The sequence below is a fragment of the Mustela erminea genome, chromosome 1 (genome assembly GCF_009829155.1).
Source record: "Mustela erminea isolate mMusErm1 chromosome 1, mMusErm1.Pri, whole genome shotgun sequence".
NCBI classification, from domain to species: Eukaryota; Metazoa; Chordata; class Mammalia; order Carnivora; family Mustelidae; genus Mustela; species Mustela erminea.
Window position 1 is genome coordinate 56848924 of NC_045614.1, and position 21715 is coordinate 56870638.

The 21715-nt window shown below is 52.9% G+C and overlaps 1 protein-coding gene across 5 annotated transcripts in view; it reads left to right on the forward strand.

Moving 5' to 3' along the window:
* Positions 1-21715, forward strand: part of NUP210 (nucleoporin 210) — a 102559-nt gene that overhangs the window by 61618 nt on the left and 19226 nt on the right. For all 5 annotated transcript variants that reach the window (XR_004283146.1, XR_004283167.1, XM_032332312.1 and 2 more), the window contains 11 exons: positions 8-114; positions 1986-2090; positions 2193-2294; positions 10560-10688; positions 11742-11869; positions 11959-12094; positions 13668-13730; positions 13916-14095; positions 17191-17271; positions 18269-18400; positions 19239-19397. Coding sequence is in view for 3 of the 5 variants with exons in the window: in XM_032332312.1 (XP_032188203.1) it covers positions 8-114; positions 1986-2090; positions 2193-2294; positions 10560-10688; positions 11742-11869; positions 11959-12094; positions 13668-13730; positions 13916-14095; positions 17191-17271; positions 18269-18400; positions 19239-19397 (1322 nt within the window). In the remaining 2 variants the exon portion in view is untranslated. The remainder of the gene's footprint in view (positions 1-7; positions 115-1985; positions 2091-2192; positions 2295-10559; positions 10689-11741; positions 11870-11958; positions 12095-13667; positions 13731-13915; positions 14096-17190; positions 17272-18268; positions 18401-19238; positions 19398-21715) is intronic.

The window sequence follows — 21715 nt, forward strand, 5'->3', positions numbered from 1 at the left end:
GACTCAGGCTTGCAGGCCATCTTGGTTCATGAGGCATCGGGGACCACGGCCATCTCCGCCACTGCTACTGGCTACCAGCAGTCCCACCTCAGCACGGCCAGAGTGGAGCAGCCGGTATCTGCCTGGGGCCCCGGGGAGGGAGTGGTTCCCCCAACCCCGCCCCATTGTTCCCGCTCACATCCTGCCCACTGTCCGAGCATCTGGAGCCCCCTGAGCTCACTGCATTCACTAACCCACACCCAAATCGAATGCCATGGGCTCACATGAACTGGGGTGCCTTCCTGCTGACCTTCTGCCTCCAACACCCCTATCCCTCATGCCTGGCACTCAGGCAGCTGGGGGGGGTGGTCCAAATTAAGGGCAGTCTGGCCCCGGCCCCTCATGGCCCCTGCATACAGCTTTGGGAGCCCTAGAGCTCATCTCTCCTGCCTCTTCTCCCGCAAGACCCTGACCTCACACCCCACCTGGATGTGCCTCAGGGCCTTGGCCCTCCATGACTTTATACCCCGAGTCCCTGCTGCCTGGAACACCATCCCCCTCCTTCCCTTCACTCCTACCCAGCTGGTGGCCTCCTGTTCATTAGTCCCAGCCATACTGTCAGCCTGTCTGCGGAGTGGTCCCTGAGCCTGGGCACTGAGAGCTGCCCCCACACCCAGCGTGGTGTAGACGCCCCCCCCCAACACACAGTTGCCATCATCCACATACACTTGGGTCAAGGTCTGTTGAATCTTCTCTCCCCACCCCAGCATCTCATGGGCCGCCTGTAGAGGCACGGCTTATGGACAGCAAGGGAGGGCATATGGGGGTGGGGCATGAGAAGGGCTCCCCCAGAGTGGTCTTACCTGGATGATCCCCACCCCATGGTGAGGGAGGGGCAGCAGTCGACTTGGGTTTTATATAGGGTGAAGGCAGCAGATGGTGGCTGGAAGGAGGAGGTGGGATTGGGTTCCAGGAGACCCTAAGTGCCAGGATAAGGAGCTTGAAGTTTCCTTCTGGGTAGTGGGGAGTAAGGGAAGCATTTGAAGGGGGTGGAACCCCAGCGGGAACAGCACTGAGGCTGGCCTGGGGGGAGGTGGCCCTCAAGAAGCACACCTGTATGCCCCTTGTGGTTCAAGTTTTGGGTCATCTGTTCCCCACCTGCACAGGGTGTCCTTCGGCTGTGGGTGGCCTCACGGGCCTCCCCGTTCTGAGCCTCAGCACTTAGGCTCTTTGGCCTGTGGGCTTTTCTCTAGTGATAACTGCCCTTAACCTCCACTTCCTTGGCGTCTGCTCACCTGCGAGTCCCCCCCACCCCTGCCACCTCCAACATGCCCTTCACTGCCTTTGCAACCCACCCTAAGCTCTGACACAGGCCATTCATTTGCTTTCCCTTTTAATCCTGACCTTAGATTCAATTCGCAGCATTGCCAAGGGCACTTGTTGGGCCCCTAGGGCTAGCACAGTGCTGGGTACAGGGGAGGAGCTCGAGCACGAGGACACGGGTAGGTCCGAGCTGGGTCAGGTCCAGCAGTCTCCCTGAAGGCCATGTGGCTGAATCACGTACTTGGAAATGTGCGCCACCCGAGGGAGTGAGGGGCAGTGCTAGTTCCCTTGTGAACCCACTGTGACGACATCCCCTCCACTCAGCCCCTTTGCTGCTTACCCAAGCCCCAGCCCCTTGCACATGGCTCCACAGCTGGTCATTTGCTATGTGTCCCCGCTTTCTTGGTGAGGGGAGGGTATGAATCACCCGTTTCATGGGGCCTGGAAGGTGGGGTGGGATGTGGGCCTGGGTAGAATTATTGGATGTCTCAAAGGGATGTGGCCTCTTGGCTGGGTTGGAACACGAAGGTTTTCCTGGGGCTTGTGTCCTCAACATACTGAGTGCCCTGGGATAACACCAGGACCCAGGGTTTCTAGAGCTGCTCTTTTAGTGGGGAAGCCCGTGGGCTGGCCCTGGGATGGCCCATTGCCTTGGACCTAATGGCCCTGTTTTGCTTCTCCAGTACGACCCTCTCGTGCCCGTGTCAGCCTCCATAGAACTCATCCTGGTAGAGGACGTGAGGGTGAGCCCAGAGGAGGTGACCATCTACAACCACCCCAGCGTGCAGGTACAGAGTTCCTTCCCTGTTATCGTGACACCTGGGTGTGGCCCATGCGGTGGGGTTGGGTGGGGGCTCGCCTCTGACACCCAGGCTGACCCCTCCTTGCAGGCGGAGTTGCACATCAGAGAAGGCTCGGGCTACTTCTTCCTCAACACCAGCACCATGGACGTCATCAAGGTGGTCTACCAGGAGGCCAGGGGCGTGGCCACGGTGAGTGTGGGTCCTGTCCCCACGCTCCTTGCAATTCCTCCTTAGGGTGGCCTTGGGTGTAACAGAGTGGTTACTTCCAAAGTAGGTGCTTAATCACACCAGATGCAATTGGTGAAGCCTTTTGAGTCTGTAGTTCATTGTGAAACTCTCATCATTTGTGAACTACCTTTGTGACTTCCGTTCCACGTCTATAAACTGCCCACGCTATTAGTGAACCAGCGGTTTCCTGTCAGTCTTTTAATTAAAACATGATATATAAGCAGCAGTGTAACAGTGATAAGGAAGGCTGCTTTTGAAAGGTGTATCAGCTTTTTCTGTTTTCCCCTGTGTCTTTCTTGACCCGCTCCCTGTTCTGGCAAATACAGACTCAGCTGTGCCCATGGTGTGGAGGGGTTTAGGATTCTGCTTTTTGTCAGGAGTTGCACCCTTAGTTTTTCCCCACCATGTTGCTATGTAGGCTGGCTGAGCGTTTTTTTTTTTTTTTTTTTTTAAGATTTTATTTATTTATTTGTCAGAGAGAGAAAGGGAGAGAGAGTGAGCACAGGCAGACAGAGTGACAGGCAGAGGCAGAGGGAGAAGCAGGCTCCCTGCCAAGCAAGGAGCCTGATGTGAGACTCGATCCCAGGACACTGGGACCTGAGCTGAAGGCAGCTGCTTAACCAACTGATCCCCCCAGGTGTCCAGGCTGACTTTTTTTAAAATATATTTTTTAAAGGTTTGTTTATGTATTTTAGAGAGAGCATTGAGGGGAGGGACAGAGGGAGAGGGAAAGAGAGTCCCAAGCAGACTCGACTCTGTGCTGTGCTTAGAGCCCGATGCAGGACTGGATTCTATGACCCTGAGATCACGACCTGAGCCTAAACCAAGAGTCAGACACCCAACCAACTGTGCCACCCAAGCGCCCCGAGGCTGCTTTTATGTAATTGTTTGTACTTAGCTATTCTCTCTTTGTAGAGGATTTCAGTTGTTCAGATCTTTTTGCTTTTTAAAAACAGCACTACAGTTATAGCAAAGAGTAAAAGCAAACAAACACCAAAATCCTAAATGTCTGCATATGTGTGTAAGGAGTTATTTTGCAATCATGCAAACAGAACTTTCTCCAAAACAAACGTACTATGGAATGTATTGAACCTTAAATGCAGGCAGCCACGAACAAAGACATGACACCAAAGCAGTACCATTAAACTGCAGTTCTGCCGTGGCCCTTAGACTGCTCTGAAGTCCATTTCTCTGTTTGCACTCACTGACTGTCTTGACACAGGGAGTCACAGTTATTTGCCTCTGGAGTGGGACAGGTGTAAAGGACATGAGGGTCATGAGCAGGGTTTCCCGGGATGGGGAACATACATGGAGGTGCTGTGCCACATGGCCCCTGATGTTTACTTTCAGTGTCAGTAGTAGGGAGTGGTGGGGACCATGGCAAAGTAGAAAGCAGAGACCGTTTCTGAGGGACAGCCACCAAGTGCCTCCAGGTGGCTTTTGTTTAATTTTTATTTTTTTAATTTTTTTATTTTTCAAAAGGCTTTATTTAGTTCTTTATTTTAGAGAGAGAGCACATGCATGCAAGTGCTAGGGGAGGGGCAGAAGGTGAGGGAGAGACTCTCCCAGCATGGAGTGGCAGACTCCATGCTGAACTTAGAGCCCAACAGGGGGTTTGATCCCATGATCATCACCCGACCTGGGCCAAAACCAAGAGTCAGATGCTCCACCAGCTGAGCCACCCAGATGTCCCCCACCCCACCTTTCGTTTTTGTTTTTTGTTGTTGTTTTTAAAGATTTTATTTATTTGAGAGAGAGAGACAGAGCATAAGCGAGTGGGGGGGGGAGCAAACTCCCACCTAGCAGGGAGCCCTATGTGGGGCTTGATCCCAGGACCCCCAAGATCAAGATCTGAGCCAAAGGCAGACGCTCAACCAACTGTGGCCCCCAGGCACCCCATCTTTTATTATTTTTAATACCAGCCTTATCATGGTATAATTCGCATACCATACACCTTGCCCATTTCAAGTGTAAGGTCAGTCGGTGTTTAGTCACTAGTAGACACGTGCATTCAGGACCACGGACAGTTCTGGAGAGTTTTCATCCCCTCAGAAAGAAACCCCTGTACACTCTAGCTGTGTCCTCCCTGTTCTCACCCAGAGAAACAAAAGAGCATTGGATTTTGTCAAATGGCTTTTCTATGTCTCTTGAAATACTGATGTGGTTTTTGTTTTTTATCCTGTTGATATGATGTGTTGCATGAATTGCCTTTCAGACATTAAACCAACCTTGCATTTCTGGGGCAAATGCTACTTAATCATGATATGGAATTCTTTTTACATGTAACGAGACTCTGTTTGCTAATATTTCTTTGGGTTTACACTAACAGCCCTAAGAGGTACTGGTCTGTGCTTTTCTGTCCCGTGATGTCTTCAGCCAGTGTGGGTATCCAGCAACATTGGCCTCGCAGAATGAGGCCTGCTTCTTAGTTTTGGTAGAGTTTGTGTGGCATTGGTATGAAGTGCTCTTAAATATTGGGTAGAATTAACCAGTGAAGCCACTGGGACATGATCTTTTCTTCCAGGGCAGGTTTTTTATTATTAATTCCATCTCTTTATATGTTACAGGTCTATTCACACTGTTTCTTTTTGAGTCCATAGCTTGGGTCTTTATAGGACAGATGCCCTTTTTAGGACAATTCAGATTTTTTGCTTTCTGGGTGTTTGTTCTGTTTTCACATTTACATCCCTCCAGTGATTGACCTTGGTCTCTACCTGGCTGTGGAGAGGCTTTCTTTTGGTTCCGTCCCTTGGTGAGGAAGCATGTCATAATAATCCTGTTTTCTCAGAGGCAGAGTCTTAGCCAACAGAACCCCTTAGGTGTGTCACCATAAATCAGAGCAAGAAAACATTTTCTCTCGCCACCTGGGAACAAATGTGTGTTGTTAGAGGCAGCAGGAGGGTTACTAGAAGTCTGAGATCAGAGGAAACTGTCCCCAGAGTATTTTTGTTCCCTTTATAAAAGAATGGATAGTTCCCTGGCCATCCCTCCTGCCATGTAAATGAGCGTTCACTGTCACATCCTTCATACTAAAAGGAAAAGCTCAAGTCGTAAATAATTCTGACCGCTTGAGATATGCCTTGCTTTGCTTTACTTCTGGAGATTAAAAAAAAAGAACTCCCTTGTTATCAGCAGGGCACCTGGGTGGCTCAGTCAGTTAAGTGTCTGCCTTATGGCTTGGGCCACAATCCCAGGGTTCTGGGATCGAGCCCTGTGTCAGGCTCCCTGCTCCGTGGAGAGTCTGCTTCTCCCTCTCCCTCAGCCCCTCTCTGCCACTGGTGCTGTCTCTCTCGTGCTCTCTCTCCCACACATAAATGAATAATATATTTTTTAAAAAGTCCCTGTTATCAAGAAGAGGGAAGCCTTGAGTTCAGAAAAAATGGGTACAGTGCCAACAAAACTTGAAGACCCCTTTAGTTATATTTACCTTGCCTCTTATCTTTTGAATAAGCCCAGAGCGTAGATCTGTAACCAGAGAGTGAACTCTCCTCCAAGAACAAGAGCTTCTAAGAGCCCGTGTTGGACTGGGCTGCCCCTATAGGTAGTGAGTCCCCCATCTCTGGAGGCAGCCAAACAGGAGGTGGGACACTTGTCTGGAAGACTCGAGATGGGATTTCAACATCAGAGCCAAGTTTCCCCAGGAGACCTCGAGTGCCTATATAGTCCCACAATATTAGGTTTACCCCCATGCCGTCCCTGTCAGTAGCAGAAACTAGGTTTCTCTAGTCAAGACAAGTAATGATGTTCCCATTCTAAGAGGGTCCCAGGAGAGCCCCAGCAGTTCTCTCTTGGTTGTGGGCGAGCCCTTGGCTCATGTGTCTCATCCTGCCATGGTTCCCGTGGAATGAGACAGAGCACTCAGGGCAGGCACGACCCCCAGGACGAGCCTAGCACTGTGGAAAGCACCACAGCGTCCCATGTGGTGGGCCCCACGAGGCGTTCTCGGGAGCACCTTGACCATTGGGGTCTCTGCTTCCTGTCAACTCAGGCCTGGACAAAGACCCTTGCACCTTGAGGTAGAGCTTGGGCTCTGGTTCCCTCTGTCTCTTCTGTAACCTGCCGGAGGGGTTTTTCATGGAGCGTTGACAATCGGTGACAGTTGTTTCTGAAGGACGTTTACACATTTTCTTTGGCATTTTCCAGCTGCTAATTAGCAACATTCTCGTTTCCCTTAATCACAGAGACGAGAAAGCCCACAGCAGTTCTTCAATTAGCTCACAGAAGATGTTTCTTTCTTTCTTACTGATACACATTCAGGATGCAAGAATGTCTCCTGGGTGCGCTTCGGCTTCTGAGCATCTCTGGAAGGGAGCTGTCACGCTCACACACCAGGGCCATTATGAAGGCTCTCTGGCCACACAATGGAGGGCCGTGCATGGCTGTGCTGAATTCTTACATCCCTTGCCCCCAACAAACTCCCTGCGAGCAGCCTTTAGTTCATTTCTGGCTGGCATGCCCCTAGGAGTGCTTACCTGACTGAAACTTATGGTTCCTTTTTTCTCACCCATTCTTTCCATTTCAAATCAAGTCCTCTACGCAGAACCCATGTAACTAGAAGGGGAGGCAGGGATGGGGGCACGTGACCTACTGTGCGCCATGCACTTCATACCTTTAAAGTAATGCGTTCATTCTGCAAAGATTGGTAATGGTCCAGGTACTGGGAGTTGGTGGGGAACAAATCATGAGCCACATTGTTTGTCTCTGTATCCTCAGTCCTGTGAGGCCTAGCCAAGCACAGTGACCTTGTATATTCAAGGAGTGTTTCCAGAAGCAAGAGGGTATGGGTAGCAGGTGGCAGCCATGGGCTTTGAACTCTGGTGTGTGTCCTGCTTTTCCCCCGAGAATGACCTGAGTACAGAGGTACCTGTCCCAGTCCTGGATGGATTTTCATCCAACATCCAAGCCAGGGCTCTTCCCTCTGCCTGTGACTTTCCTTTGTTTGTGGTCACCACCTACAGGTCTCAAGGACATGCCCTGACCACCACCCCCTACCCCATGCTATTGACAAGCACTCTTTAGTAGGAAATGGGAGCTGATGACTCCTGGGACATTTGGACATATTTGTAGGGTTCCTCCTCTTCTATAAACACCACCCATCAGAGGATAAGCCTGAAGCGTGTGGGGGCCCAGGGAAGCAAGGAGCTGAGCCGGTGCAGGCGGCATCTCAGGGGCTGGGCGGGTACGCGGGGACATCCACAGCATCACTTGCAAGCGGAGCTGCCTCTGCTCCACTAGCAGGGTCTTAATGAGCAGTAATGCATTCATCGTCTCCAAAGAGATGACAGGACTCTCCTCTCGGCTCAATACGCGCTGAAGTTCTCAGGTGGCACCTTCAACACCTAGAGATGAGAATTCGCTCTGGGCCTGGAGTGCCCCCTCCTCCTCCCCTCCATACGCAATGCCCCCGGATGTCAATCAAGAAGCAGGTGGACCCAAAACGCCTGGAGAGGCAGACAGGCACAGTCCAGAGTTAGTAGTGATGCTGGTCCCCTCGCGGCCAGTAGATGCCTGGTAGACACCCTCCCTTCCCCAAGAGGGGCCGGTCTCATAGGCGGCCCAGCAGAGCTCGCCCTTGACGCCTTGCTCAGCAGGGGCAAGGGGAGTGGCTGTGTGTGGTGGGAGGACAGCTTGATGCTGCCCTCTGCATCCGTCATTCGGAAGGATGAAGGCAGCCAGACGTCCAGCCTCTGGGAAATCAAGTGGAAGACGAATTGATTTCTGCTCGCCTTTTTGTCATTGTTTAAAATGCACAAAATGGTCCTTTTGAAGGGGGAGGGGAGAGCTAGAAAAAGCCCTCCATGCTTTTACCTGTGAGGGTCCATCTGCCGCCAGTGTAACATGTAATTTCTCAGTGCCGTGAAGGACGCACTGGCCCCTGACAGCACTGAGTTCCGCAGGAGGATTAGATTGGAGCCTTGAATTAGGTTTTCAAAGATAGCTCTGGTTTCTCTCTCAAATTTGTAAATGCGTTCACATTAAGGGAAAAGGAATAAGCTGGATGAATCATCCCCAGCCAAAGGGGAGGCCTGGTGCTTCCCAGACCCCGCTCCTTGGCCCGTATTTCGTACCAGACTCGGGTGGTGGTGGCTCAAATTGCCAAGGCATTACTCCAGGATACGACTGTGATTTCCACTCTGGGATCTTTGTTAATCAACTTTAAGTCATAGTGCAGAAGAACTTGGGCACGCCTCCTCGGGGCTGGTGTGCCCTTGAGCTCAATGATACTGCCAGTGTGGCCAAGCTTGCTAATCCTCCATGCCCCCAGCTCACTATGGGCTCGGGCCTCAGTCTCAATCCTGGCCTTTTCCTGGCCTGCCCTCCTCCCTTGCCCACGGTTCCATTTTGGTTGCTGCAGGCATCTCGCTCTGGCAGAGTGTGGTAGAAGGAGCCCTGAACTGGGAGCTCAGGCACCTGGGTTTTCTTCTCAGTGCTGCCCCTTCAAGGCTCGGTTCTCAACCTGTGTGGGCCTCAGTTTCCCCCATATGTGCACTGAAGGAGTTGGACTGCAGTCAGTACTTCCCAAAGAGATGAGGGTACATGGGCTTGCAGACTGTTTGTTTTTTTTTTTTCTAGAATTTGTAGTTCTTCACAAAGTTAATATTAAAGCTAAGCAGACAGACTAGAATACCAGGTTTCTTTGCCATCACTACAGTAACCTAGAGCTGTACCCTGGGTCTTGGTCTGATCAATACATGTTTATTGGGGACTGAGCCTGTGCCAGACGCTAGGCCCAGCCCTGAGAGAGGCTGGTGAGAAGATAGCCTGGGGGAGGATGGACACTAGACCATGATCTCTGTCACAGCCCAATTATAAGCAATAAAGCTGCACCAGGAAAAGTGAGCAGCAGTAGCAAAGAAGCCTTAGCTGTCCAATTTGGAAAGACTTTCCTAGGAAGGATGCTTGAGCAGAAGCCTGAAGGATGAGGAGGAGCCAGCCGGAGAAGATGGGGTGCAGGGAAAAAAGCCCCAGGTTGTTAAGATGGGCTATGCAGCCCTGAGGCAGGCAGGCCCTAGCTGGCTTTGAGAACCAGAGCAGAACAGTGGCTGCTGGAGCCTGACGGTGGTGAGGGAGCAGGTTTTGCAGTGACATTAGAGCCCTGGGCAAGGGCCAGCTTCATGCCAGTTTTTTCTAGGACATATGAAGGATTTGGACTCACTTTCTGGGCCACCTTCAAAGGGTTTTAACCTGGATATAATGTGACCACGTTTGGATGTCTCCTTTGGTTCAGAAACCTGCTTTTCTTCCTCCCACAGGTTCTTAATACTGACATTGTAGCTTTCCAAACACTGAATCCCTGTAAACTGCCCCCCTTCCTACCTCCTGCCAAATGACTCTACCAGTGCAAACTGCAGCCAGCAAAGCCAGGGCCAGACAGGGATGGGAAGCCACCCTCTGGACCCAGCCACCAGCTCCGTGGCTTACCCCTCACCTGCCCAGCCCCCAGACCACCCAGTTGAGATACATGCCTAAGCAATACAGCATACCACTGTGGGCACATTGGCAGCATGAGATAGTGATTATCATGCAGTTTGAATGTGGGATCTGTGAAGCAGATAGGGAAAGAGGGAGGTTTAAAATGGGGGTGGGGGTGTCTTTGCAGCGAAGACTGGAACACAGTCACTCAGGTGTGTCTCTCCACTCAGAATCTTCACGAGGTCCCTACTTCAAACATGGCCAAGGCAGACATGAATGTCGGGATGAATGAGATTCACAGAGCGAATATTTGAGACTGTGGTGGCCTCTGTGGTCTGTTTACAGGTTCTGAGATTCTGTGGGGTCAGATGAGGACCGCCAAGTGAGGGTTTCGTTCAGAAAGGAGCTATGTCACGCATAGCACAGTCTTCTACTGCTGAAGCTGCAGAGGCAGGTGGCATGCACTGGAGATGTGAAACCCTGGTTGGTGCGCTTGTGTGTGTCCGTGGCCTCTGACTGCCCTGCTTTGAGCAGCTTCCATTTTTTTAAATCTTAAATTGTAAATCTTACCAAGTTGAAGTAAATGTACTTCAAGATCCACCCTGGTTCTATCATGTTACATTTCAAGCCCTTCGCCTGGCTGGCAGTGGGGGCTCAAAACGAGGAGTAGGCAGGACAGTAGCTGGGTTAGGATTTTCCTTGTCCGCTGCTTCTGTGCCCTGGCCTGGAGGCCTCCTGGAGGTGGTGTCTCATGGGTGATGGGCTGATGCCACCAGCAGCTGTCAGACTGAGCACCACTCCCCAACCTTGCAGGTGCACCCTTTGCTCCCAGGCATGTCGACCATCATGATCCACGACCTGTGCCTTGCCTTCCCAGCCCCAGCAAAGGTGGATGTGTACGTCTCGGACATTCAGGAGCTCTACGTACGCGTGGTGGATAAGGTCAGTAGCAACTTCCTGTCAGGGCCCTCCGCTGCTGGTTCACAGAGATGTGGAGAGTGGTGAGGCTGCAGGAATTACTTTACTCATGCCCTTTGCTCTTTTTTCTGGTCTCTGGGTCCCTCTACCCACCTCCTGAGTTGTTTGGAGCTTCTAGAGCTGTCTTGCCTCCGTCCCTCCTTGTGCACGATGTGGAGGGACCTCTGAGTTTAGACTTCCATGCCAGTTTATGTCAGGAAAGTTCAGCTGTAAGTTCTGCCCGAAGTTGTCTCCTCCTTAGACCCGAGGTGGAAATGCCCGTCCTCTAGCTGATGTAGGTTACTAGTCTACACTAAGCAAGGCTTACACCCTGCTGATGGTGAATTTCTCCCTGTTGTGTGGGTTGTGGATTCGTGGGAATCTTAGTGGCGAATGAGTAAAACACACTACTGCTAAGTGCTTTTGGGAAAGGAATACATGACAGATCTGGGCTTTTCTTGAATGCCAATGAGAATTTATCTTGCTCCAAATACCTGAAGTAGCTATGGCCAGGCTTACGAGGGTCTCTGGTTCCTAGTTTCCTGACCAGAGAGAATGGTTAGTAATTAAAATGTTTGAGCAGCTTACAGTACCCAAAAAGCCAATATTCTCTTATGTAACTTCAGATATTCCTTCTGCGGTCCTATTTCCTCATCAGACTTCGGTTTCTTCACTAAACATTCTGACACTCTGTATGCCAAGGCTCTTACTGTATACGCTGCCAGGTGTGAGCAGTTTGGTCAGTGACCATTATTGAACGCCTACTGTACGTCATCCTGGCTGCATCTTATCACTCTAACTAGCTTCTTAGCTCTTTAAGAGTGGGGAGTGTAATTGATGAATCTGAGTATCCCCAAAGTCCCCTGTGTACAGGAAGCATTTAATTGATGTTCATTTGTTGATTGGCCGGTTATCTGGAGCTCCGCCTGGGCCGGTGGATTTGAGGTTAGCAACGCTTTGGCAGAAAGCCTTGGAGTGCCACCAGTGCTAGAATTAGTCACTCAAAGACTACCCTGAATCTCTGTCCCCACGATGCAGGTGGAGATTGGGAAGACGGTCAAGGCCTATGTCCGCGTGCTAGACTTTCACAAGAAGCCTTTCCTGGCCAAATACTTTGCCTTCATGGACCTGAAGCTCCGAGCGGCTTCTCAGATCATCACGTTGGTGTGAGTCCTCCCAGGCATCCCAGAAAGCCATCTCAGGGATAGCACTGGCAGGTTGAGGGGAGAAGTCCCAGCCCTTCCCTCTGTTCCAGGGCCCTCGACGAAGCCCTTGACAACTACACGGCCACGTTCCGCATCCATGGTGTGGCCATTGGCCAGACCAGTCTCACCGCAACGGTGATGGATAAAGCTGGACAGCGAATCAACTCGGCCTCCCAGCAGATCGAGGTAAAAGTAGGCAGCCATGTGGTGTCCATCCATCCCTCGCCACCTGTACGCATGGAGTGGGAAACGTGTCATTATTGCAACAGGCTTGGAGTTCTAGGGGTCATCCAGGAAGCTGCCATGGAGAAACCATATTAAGATCTCTGCCCTGCCGTGTCCTCTGACTCAAAGGGAGCCCCCCCCCCAACCAGTCCTCGGGAAGGTAGCACCACAGGGAGGGGCCTGAGGAACACGCATCTCCCTCTGGGACATGGGGGACAGGATGTCACTCAGAGATGTCACTCAGAGGGGAGAGCCACTTGTCACATGGCCAGGGAGGGCACAGTACTCTGTAAAGCCTTAAGTGCCAGAAAGGAGTAGCTGGGCAGGAGCTGTGGGCTGATTAGGCTCACATCTAGAAGCTCATCCTGACCATTGCTCCAAACCAGCCCTCCGAAGGAGTGGGCTCCTGTCATGGCAGCTCCCGGAGCAAGTGGGGATGTCAGGAGTCATCTCCATGTGTGAGTTAGGACTGTCTTGTGACCTTAGGTGTTTCACAGGAGCCTTCTAGTCCCCAGGGGCCAAGGCAGCCATGGCTCCAAATTCAAGTCCAAGTTTCTCCCTCAGTGGCAGTGCTGAGATGCGTGCCCTCCCATCAGCATCCTCCACAGGCCTGTCCACTCAGCGGCTGGCAGGCTTTATATTAAATGGTTCTGAAGCCGGCAGTTGTGGTTTGTGCCTCTGGATGGAAGGGCTCCTTTCTGGTGATGGAGAATTCATTTCTGCCTATAAGTAGCGCAACGCCACAGAGATTAATCCTCATGTACAAAGCAGCCCCTTGGCCAGCTGGGCTCTGTGCTCCCGTCCGGGTTCCTCCTGCGCTCCTGCTAGGTGGAGCCGGGGGGGGCGGCCAGGCAGGAGGAGGACGTCGGGCCTTTCATGGTGCAGAGAGACAAGGGCGTCCTTGTCCCTGACACCCCCAACCCCTCTTCCTTCATCTGAGAATTTTGAGAGCATCGAAAAAGAGAATTGTCCCCGGGCAATTTATCAGTAGAAATTGGAGAAATGCTGTGCAAGGGGGAAAACCTTGAAGGCAGCGGAATGTGAACTTTGCCATGTATCAAAATCCCCTGGAAGACTTGTTAAAACACAAATTTCAGGGACAATCCCCTTGCCATTCTGATTCCATAGATCAGGGTGGGCTGGAGAATGGGTATTTCTAATAGATCAGGTAACACTGATATGGCTGGCCAGGGGACCATGAGGTGAGAGCCTTATAGGAAGGTTTCATGTGACAAAGATGTGTTTATTTTCACGGGGCTTCAGGTCTGGCGAAACGAAGCAGGGTTGCAAACAGCAGAACCTGCCCCTGGGTACCACAGATCCTCAGGCCCTGGACCGGCTGAGGTCCTGGGGAGGGGAGCTCAGGCTCTTCTTGAGCTCAGCAGGACCCAGGTCCACCCCAGTCCCCTCTCCCAGAGCAGGGACATCCAGGAGCCACGTGTCCCTCTCCCTGAATATGTTCAGGGTGGATTCTGCCCAGCCGGGTGCACTCAGAACACAACAGCCCCCTTCTCTCTTTTGTTTCCACATGCAGGTCTTTCCCCCATTTAGGTTGATACCCAGGAAGGTGACGCTGATCATTGGGGCCATGATGCAGGTAGGAGCCGAAGACTGTATGCTTGCCCACACCCAACCTGTGGCCCCTGCCTGGCTCCAGTCCGCGCCCCACCCCCACCCTGGGTGTCAGGAGGCTAAGATGGAGAGCTCGGGTGTGTCGGCGCCCTCGCCTCCGAGGATGAGACCCGGGGGCTGACTGGGCACTGCTGCTTCTCCCTGCTCCAGATCACCTCGGAGGGCGGCCCGCAGCCCCAGTCCAATATCCTCTTCTCCATCAGTAACGAGAGCGTTGCCGTGGTGAACAGCGCCGGGCTGGTGCGGGGGCTGGCCGTCGGCAACGGCACTGTGTCTGGGGTCGTGCAGGCTGTGGATGCTGAGACTGGCAAGCTTGTCATCGTGTCTCAGGTAATGCACATGGGCTCCTCTGGTCATGGGGGCTCCTGAAGCCTCTAGTTGTGGGGTGCACTTCTCCCCCCAGGAGCTGGCACGCCAGTCAGCCGTGATGGCAAGGAGGTCTGTTTACTGGGGTCAGGCTGTTACTAGTCCCAAGGACACTCCCCCCTTCCTGAAGGCCCGGCTTCTGCCCTCTGAGTCCACAGCCCCTCTCTGCCATCTGCCCTCCACCAGGGCCAGCCCGGCCAACCTGGGGACATCTTCTCCAGACTGAGTCTCCCTAGCTGCTTCTTTTTTTTTTTTTAAGATTTTATTTATTTGACAGATAGAGATCATAAGTAGGCAGAGAGGCAGGCAGAGAGAGGAGGAAGCAGGCTCCCCGCTGAGCAGAGAGCCTGATTCAGGGCTCGATCCCAGGACTCTGGGATCATGACCTGAGCCAAAAGCAGAGGCTTTAACTGAGCCACCCAGGCGCCCCTCCCTAGCTGCTTCTTAAAGGACAGGATCTCCAACGCTATCCCTGCCCTGGGGACATTCCAAGGCATGATGGTGGTAGCAGCTATGACAGCGGACTCTGCACTGGGCACTTTACCCTTAACTCCTTTAGCTCCCCTGGCACCCCTGCCCCCGGACATTTGCTGCTACCCAGTTTCCCTATGATGGGCCTAAGGAAGAGCTAGGGGCCCAAGGCTTGGGGACATTCAGATGGAAGAGAAGGGTACTGTTGCCTCCGACATGCTTTGTGGCTTAGTGTGGGTTTTCAGGAGTGTGCATAGCTTGGCTACTACTGTAAGCATGGACAGTTGGACACCAGTAGGATTTTAGAAGCAGACTTGTATTTTCAGGAAAAAAGGAAAACCTGAATCATGAACTAGTCACTTTTGCTCCACTGGAGGTTAAGTTATTCCCCAAGCTTCTTGGCTGGACTCCGGGACATTTACGAAGTGCTTTTCTGGATTAGCAGACATTGGAAGGCTCAGCTAGGGGAGTTTTCCCCGTAGTGGGGGTTCTTCCTGCCCCTAATCAGCGGCCCTGACTCCACATGGGAGAAAGTTGGTTTCTTTTTTGTTTCTTTTTTCTTTTTTTTCTTTCTTTTTTTTTTCTTTTAAGTAAGCTTCACACCCAGCGTGGGGCTTGAACTCATGACTTTGAGATCAAGAGTTGCATGCTCCACTAATTGAGCCAGCCAGGTACCCTAAACATTGATTTCTAAGTCTGATCATGTTCTTTGTTTCCCGGGGGTGGGCACCTCATTGGGCTCCTCAGGGGAGATGGGAGATGGTCTCCACGTGCTGAGTACTTAAGTTCTCCCTGACAGCCTGTGAACATGGTGATTCGCGGAAGTGTCTGCTCTAGCAAGACCATGGACAGCCTTTTCAGAACCCCATTTCCTGGTTCCTTGTCTGGCATAAGGGCTCCCTGGAAGGTGTCCATGAGCTCCACTGTGTTCACCACATCTGAACCCAGGGCACCCAGGGGAGCTGGTGTGCGTATCGTCCTGGAGAAGGGGAGGCTAATGCGTCCTTCTTCCCTGAGGCTGACTTTGATCCGACATTGAGTTCATTGATTTACTCCCTTTTGCTGGAGTTTCAGCATCTCTGCAAGGATTGTGCTTAAACCACAAAGTCTTTTTGAATCATGGAGGTAGATGCCCTGATTCTACCTATCGATTTTATAAAGCCGACAAGAAAGCCTTGGGAATGTGAATCTGTCCTGTGGCATATAGCAGGATTCAGATAGACGTCCTGGAGAATAAGATGAAGGACCAACGAGGTGTTGCTTTTTTTTCTCCCCCCTTCTAAAGAAAGGATTGCAGCTTCGGGAACTAGTTTATTTTTCTCCTCTTGAGGGCCCAGGTGGCTGAAGTGGCAGCTGGCTGTGACTTCAGCTGGAGGGGCAGACAGCCATGCAGTTCCCTCCCAGCCACTTCTCTTCCTGGTCTGACTTTGCCACCTCTCTCTGTGTCTCCCATCTGGCAAGTCAGGAGAGGAGCTGGGTTAAGGTCCTGGTGCCCCCTGGCAGCTGGAAAGGTTGGGCCACCAGCACCAGCTGAAAGCCATCTTCTTGAGCCCAGGCAGGTAGGGGCTCAGCTGAGGCCCATGTGTCCACAGAGTGTGTGGGAGCTCAGAAACTCCCAGTTCCATCTGTCCAAACCAGGTCACCGATGCAGCACCCATGGCCAGGGTGTGGGCCGGGACTAGCAAAAGGAGACCAGGCTGTGAAAAGGACAAAGGGAAGGACAGGAATGGATATTTATTGAGTACCTACTAAATGCCAGGCCTTAGTCCGGATCACAGGAGGTAGTCCCTGTATGAGCCAATGCAAAAAAGGCTTACAGGTTTTAGTAGCCTCGGTTTAGCAAGAGTCAATAGCACTATAAAGAAACTTAATAAAGTCAAACTTTTTTTTTTAAGGTTTTATTTACTAACTTGAGAGACAGAGCATGAGTAGGGGAAAGAGGCAAAGGGAAAAGTAGGCTCCCCGCTGAGCTGGGAGCCTGACGCAGGGCTCCATCCCAGGGTCCTGGGATTATGACCTGAGCCAAAGGCAGATGCTTAACCGACTGAGCTACCCAGGTGCCCCTAAAATAAATTTTTGACCAGATTAATTCAAGTACAGACTTCAGGATAAAAGAGCATATACAGTCTGCTCTAGCCAGATTCTGTGTCCTGCCTTCGTCACAGTACCCTATTCACTTACAGAGAGACACATGCTAGATTTGGGGTTGGGAGACTCTGGAATCCTGTCCTGTGAGGGCCACCCAGAAGAGCCAACCCCAGTCACTGCCCCCAAGTCCCTGAAGTGCGGACCTGGAGCAGGTGGCTCAGATAGGCCTCTTAAGCTCAGAGGCCCAGGGTGGGACCCCCAAGGGAACAGGAAAAACAGCAGCCAGATAGATCTCTGGGGGGGTGAGCCACCCACAAAGCCAGGCTGCGTCGGGAAGAGAAGCAGGTGCTGGACATCTTGTGAGGACCTCCTGGCCTGCAGGACCCTAAGCTGGCCTTGACAAGATCCTCCTTCCCTGGAGGGGTCCCTTCGTGTGACACCCGTTGCTAGCCCCTACTCCCTTCTGCAGCCAGCCTGAACTCCTAAAGCCCTTCTCCTAGGACCTCGTGGAGGTGGAGGTGCTGCTTCTCCAGGCGGTGAGGATCCGAGCCCCCATCACTCGCATGAGGACAGGAACCCAGGTGAGGCGGGAAGCTCTCCGGCCCCTCCCATCCGTGCTGGCTGTCTGAGCAGCCTCCTGGAGGGTCTTGGGCTCTGAGTTCTGGTTGAGCATGGCCGAGTCATGGCTAGGTCGCTATTCCTTCTCCCATTCAGCAGGCCCCCCAACAGTCCATGGGTTCAGCTCTAGCTTTAGGAGCCTTCCCCGTATTTCCTGCTCTAGGTCCCTTGTGTTTTCTCCAGCACAATTACTGAGGGACACCTGTGCCCCCGCCCCACCCCCCCAGAGTCTGCCAGCTTCCTAAACCTAGAATAGCACCTGGCATATAACAGGAGCTCATGCTTGTATGGCGGGTACCCTGCTCCACGCTTTCTATGCAATAATTCAGTCAATGTTTGCTAACAACCCGTGAGGTTGCCCCCCATGTCATCTCTCTGATATAGATGAGGAAATGAATGCATGTAGAAAGCTTATGGCCTGGGCCCTAGGTCACACAACTAGTAAGTGATAGAACTGGAAATCGACCCGACAGCCTGGCACGGAGTCTGCTCTTAGCTTTTGGCAGTATTCCTCCACGTGTTTTCCCTGGCGAGCACTCAGAAACTGCAATTCCCACCCATGCCCATCCCCCATGTGTGGGGACCCCCGGTTAGGTTGAAAGAAAAGAGCAGAGGCAGGGACCCAGGGCAGAATGAGCTGTGCCATCTGGGAGACTGCCGGCACCCTGGAGCTCCGGGGGGGATGGGGGGGTCATATCACGAAGAAGGGGGTCGGTCAGCCAAGATGAGACACTGTCCACAGCCCAAGAAGGACAGTACACAGAGGGGCTTGTTCTGTCTTTCATTTGATCATTGGCTGTTCTGCCCGCCCCTCCTGCACCTGCACTGGGCCCATCCAGGTAAGGGAAGAATGGGGCACATGTCCCATGGCACAAAGGAGACAGTCAGTGCCCTGGGGCTCTGGGGGGCCCTCTCAGCAGCGGGACTCCTGTGGTCACAGGCCTGCCTTCTCTCCTGCAGATGCCTGTTTATATCACTGGGATCACCAACAATCAGAACCCTTTCTCCTTTGGCAATGCTGTGCCAGGCCTGACCTTCCACTGGTCTGTCACCAAGCGGGACATCCTGGACATCCGGGGGCGACACCACGAGGTAACTACCCACCCAGGGCCCCCTCCCCCAGCATGTGCGCCAGTGTCCAGAGCAGGAAGGTCTCTCCCCATATTTCTGTCCATGAGGTCTGCACCCTCCCTCCCAGGCTACTGCTAGCCCCATTCTATCTCTCAAGGCTCGTCAGGACAGCTTCTTGCAAACGCTGCCACCACAACCATCCTCCCGTAGTGTCCTTCCTCCACTCCCAGTCCTCTCGTGTCCCGGAATCTGGGCTCCTAGCTCTCCCTCCTCGTAGCCCTTTCCACTTGAAGCACACACTGCTAAGCGCTACAGATGGGCTTCATAGTAGCCAACTTTAGAAGGCAGCAACAATGACAGGCTGTGGGGAGGCTGCAGAAGTTCCAGAACATCACAGGGGTCAGAGTCCCTAGTCTGTAACTTCTCACATTCTCTCTGAGGTGATGCCGGGCAACCCTGGGGCTTTTTCCAGATTTTTCCCTAAGGACAAACTCCCCTCCCCTTAGCCCTTCTTAGAGGGACCCTGGCCTTTCCTCAAACCTCAGAGCTGGAAGAAAAGGTACTGGCCCCGTCTTAGTGCTGACTAGAGCCCATCTAAGGGAAAGGACTTGGCGTATGTCACCCAGTGCACCAGTGGGGAAATGGGACAGGGAGTCAGCCCCAGTGACTCTGGCCTGCCACCCCCAGTGCACTGTGGTCATGCAGGGCCCAAGTAGGGGTTGGTTTGGGGAGGTTTCTTCTTACCTTACCTGTGCACAACAGGGAGTGGGTGGTTGGGAGGGTCCTGTACCCAGGACCAGCTGTCAGGGGTACCAGGGCCCTAGGCCTTTCCTGAGAACATGTTTGGTGTCTGTCCCAGGCTTCACTACAGCTGCCGTCACAGTACAACTTTGCCATGAATGTGCATGGCCGGGTGAAAGGCAGGACCGGGCTGCGGGTGGTGGTCAAGGCTCTGGACCCTGCTGCTGGGCAGCTGCACGGCCTCGCCAAAGAACTCGCCGATGAGATCCAAATCCAGGTAAAGGGGCGGGGGGACAGGAGCCACCATTAGAGGGAAAGCCAGTGTGCCCACCCCACCCCCCAACTCAGGGCCATTCGGGCCCACATGAGCCCTGCTACCACTCCTACACCTGATGGCTTCTCAGTCTGCAGGGGCCAGGAGTATATAAGGTGCTGTGGGAGCCCAGAGTTGAGGCTGCCCTGGGCCAGCAGGATGGGGGCGGGTGGCTGGCAGGCCAGGTGGCAGGAGCAGTGTGTACAAAGTCCGGGAGGTATGAAATAACTTGGTGTATTCCCCAAATAGCAGATAATTCTATGCTTGGTGTTGGAAGCACCTTCGTGGTAGGAAGAAGCTGGAAAATTGTGAGGCATTCATTGACTTGTCTGTGTTTATTTCACAAATACTCAGCACTTAGCAGAGGCATACTTGCCTTTCTCCACCTCCCAGTGTTGTCTGTCCTGGGAGGTGCTCCCATGAAGTCCACGGGGGCTGCTGCTTGAGGACAAGCCTGCAGCCCAAGGGGGAAGGCGTCCAAGTGTCCCCTCCAGGTTGTGAATGGGCGGTGGGCCCAGAAAGGCCAAGAGGGCTGTGCTGTGCGGACGACCTGGGATGGCTCTTCTCCCTCCTGGGACTCGACACCCGTTATTTCTGTCTCTGGCCTGCCCTCTTACCTCCCCTGTCCTTCGGGGCCCTTGTAAAACTAGGGAGGGGACGAGTTGGCTTCTGAAGAGCATATTTAGCTTCAGAGGGCCCCGTTCTGCCCATCTGGGACTCAGTAACCTCTGGGTCCCCCTAAATTGCAAAAAAACCCCTGAAAGTGGTCCCTAAATATCACGAGAAAAGAAACAGATTCAAGCCCCCTCGTGTCTGGTGCCTCTCACGGGATTAAAGACAGGGCTTTGCAGCTTCCACATTCTGTGACCTCAAGTGAGACACTTAACATCTTTGTGCCTCAGTTTCTCGAGCTGACAGCTGGAGGCTTGAGTACCTCAGAAACTTCAACATGCTGGATCCAGCCCACAGATGTATTTGCTTTGGCTCATGCAGCGCTCTGAAACAATTTTTATTTGTTGCCAACATTTAAAAATAGGAAGATGTTGTCTAAAAACCCAGTAGGCAGCTTGTCCTAAAGGTTCGGTGTCTTGGTACACAGCAGAATCAGCAGGCGATGAGAAGCAGCCTCCCCTCAGCGGAGCCAGCCCCACCGCTCCCCCTTGTCATCCCCTGGGTGGTGAGGCCACGGGTCCGTCGCTGTTGACCCTGGTGCTCACACTGTTGCTTTCCTGACACTTGAGTTAACAGGAAAGTAAGATCCCTCTCACAGCCACCTCTCCATCCGAAGAGGGTAACAAAGAACATGCATATAAGAAAAGCAGGAGGAAACCTATTTATAAGTATGTCTCCCGGCCCATGCATGTATCCAAGTCAGAACCGATGCTCTATGGTGGGTACCCCCTGCCCAGGGCAGGGACCGCCCCCCCCCACCGACATCAGAACCCCATCTTGCTCCCAGAGACAATTTATCAGTCACCATTTAGGAAGCACTGCTCCCATTGCCACATGAGGCCTGCTGTTTGAGACGAACGTGGCAAGGATTATTGCTTTTAGACCCATTTTACAGATGAGGACGTTTGGGCTTATGTATATGATCAGAACATAGCAAGGCTGGAAGGGAAGGAAAATTGGACCCTTTAGACTCCAGCCCATCTGATGAGATCAGAAGCCAGTGGGGGAGCACAAAGCTGGACTCAGCATCCAGGCCCAGAGGCCAAGAGAGGTCCTCCCAAGGCCCCCTAGAGAAAAGGACTTGGAAGGGTGGTAGGCAGTTAGGGTGCTTGTCGGGAGGGGTCTGGAGTTCCCATAAGAGCTGCAACCGTGGGCTGGGGAGCTGTGGCAGGCCTTGGGGCTCCTGGGAAGCGAGGATCAGATTTGATCTGATTCACTCCGACATGACCAGGTTTCTCACCTGCCAGTCTGGTTCACTGACCCACTTGCCCCCGCACCGTGTGGCTCCCAGGAGAGCAGGACAAGAGGGAGGAAGATCAGGCCCAAGGGGCAGCTAGGGGTTATCCTGACTTGGGCACAATGAAGATCAGCTGAGACAGACCCTGAGCCCTGTAATTCTGCACACCTCCTTCCATGCCCACAAAGATCCCCCCCACCACAGGAACCTGGGGAGCAGCCTGTGCTCCCTGGCTTCAATGGGGTATGCACACATGAGCCTGCCTGTCCACTCTTTCTCATCACACCCCTGGCCTCTGTTAAAAGCCTGCCCTACGCATCCCATTCCCTGCCATCTGGCAGGTGCCCCCGACGGTGTTCTTCATCTCTGCCCC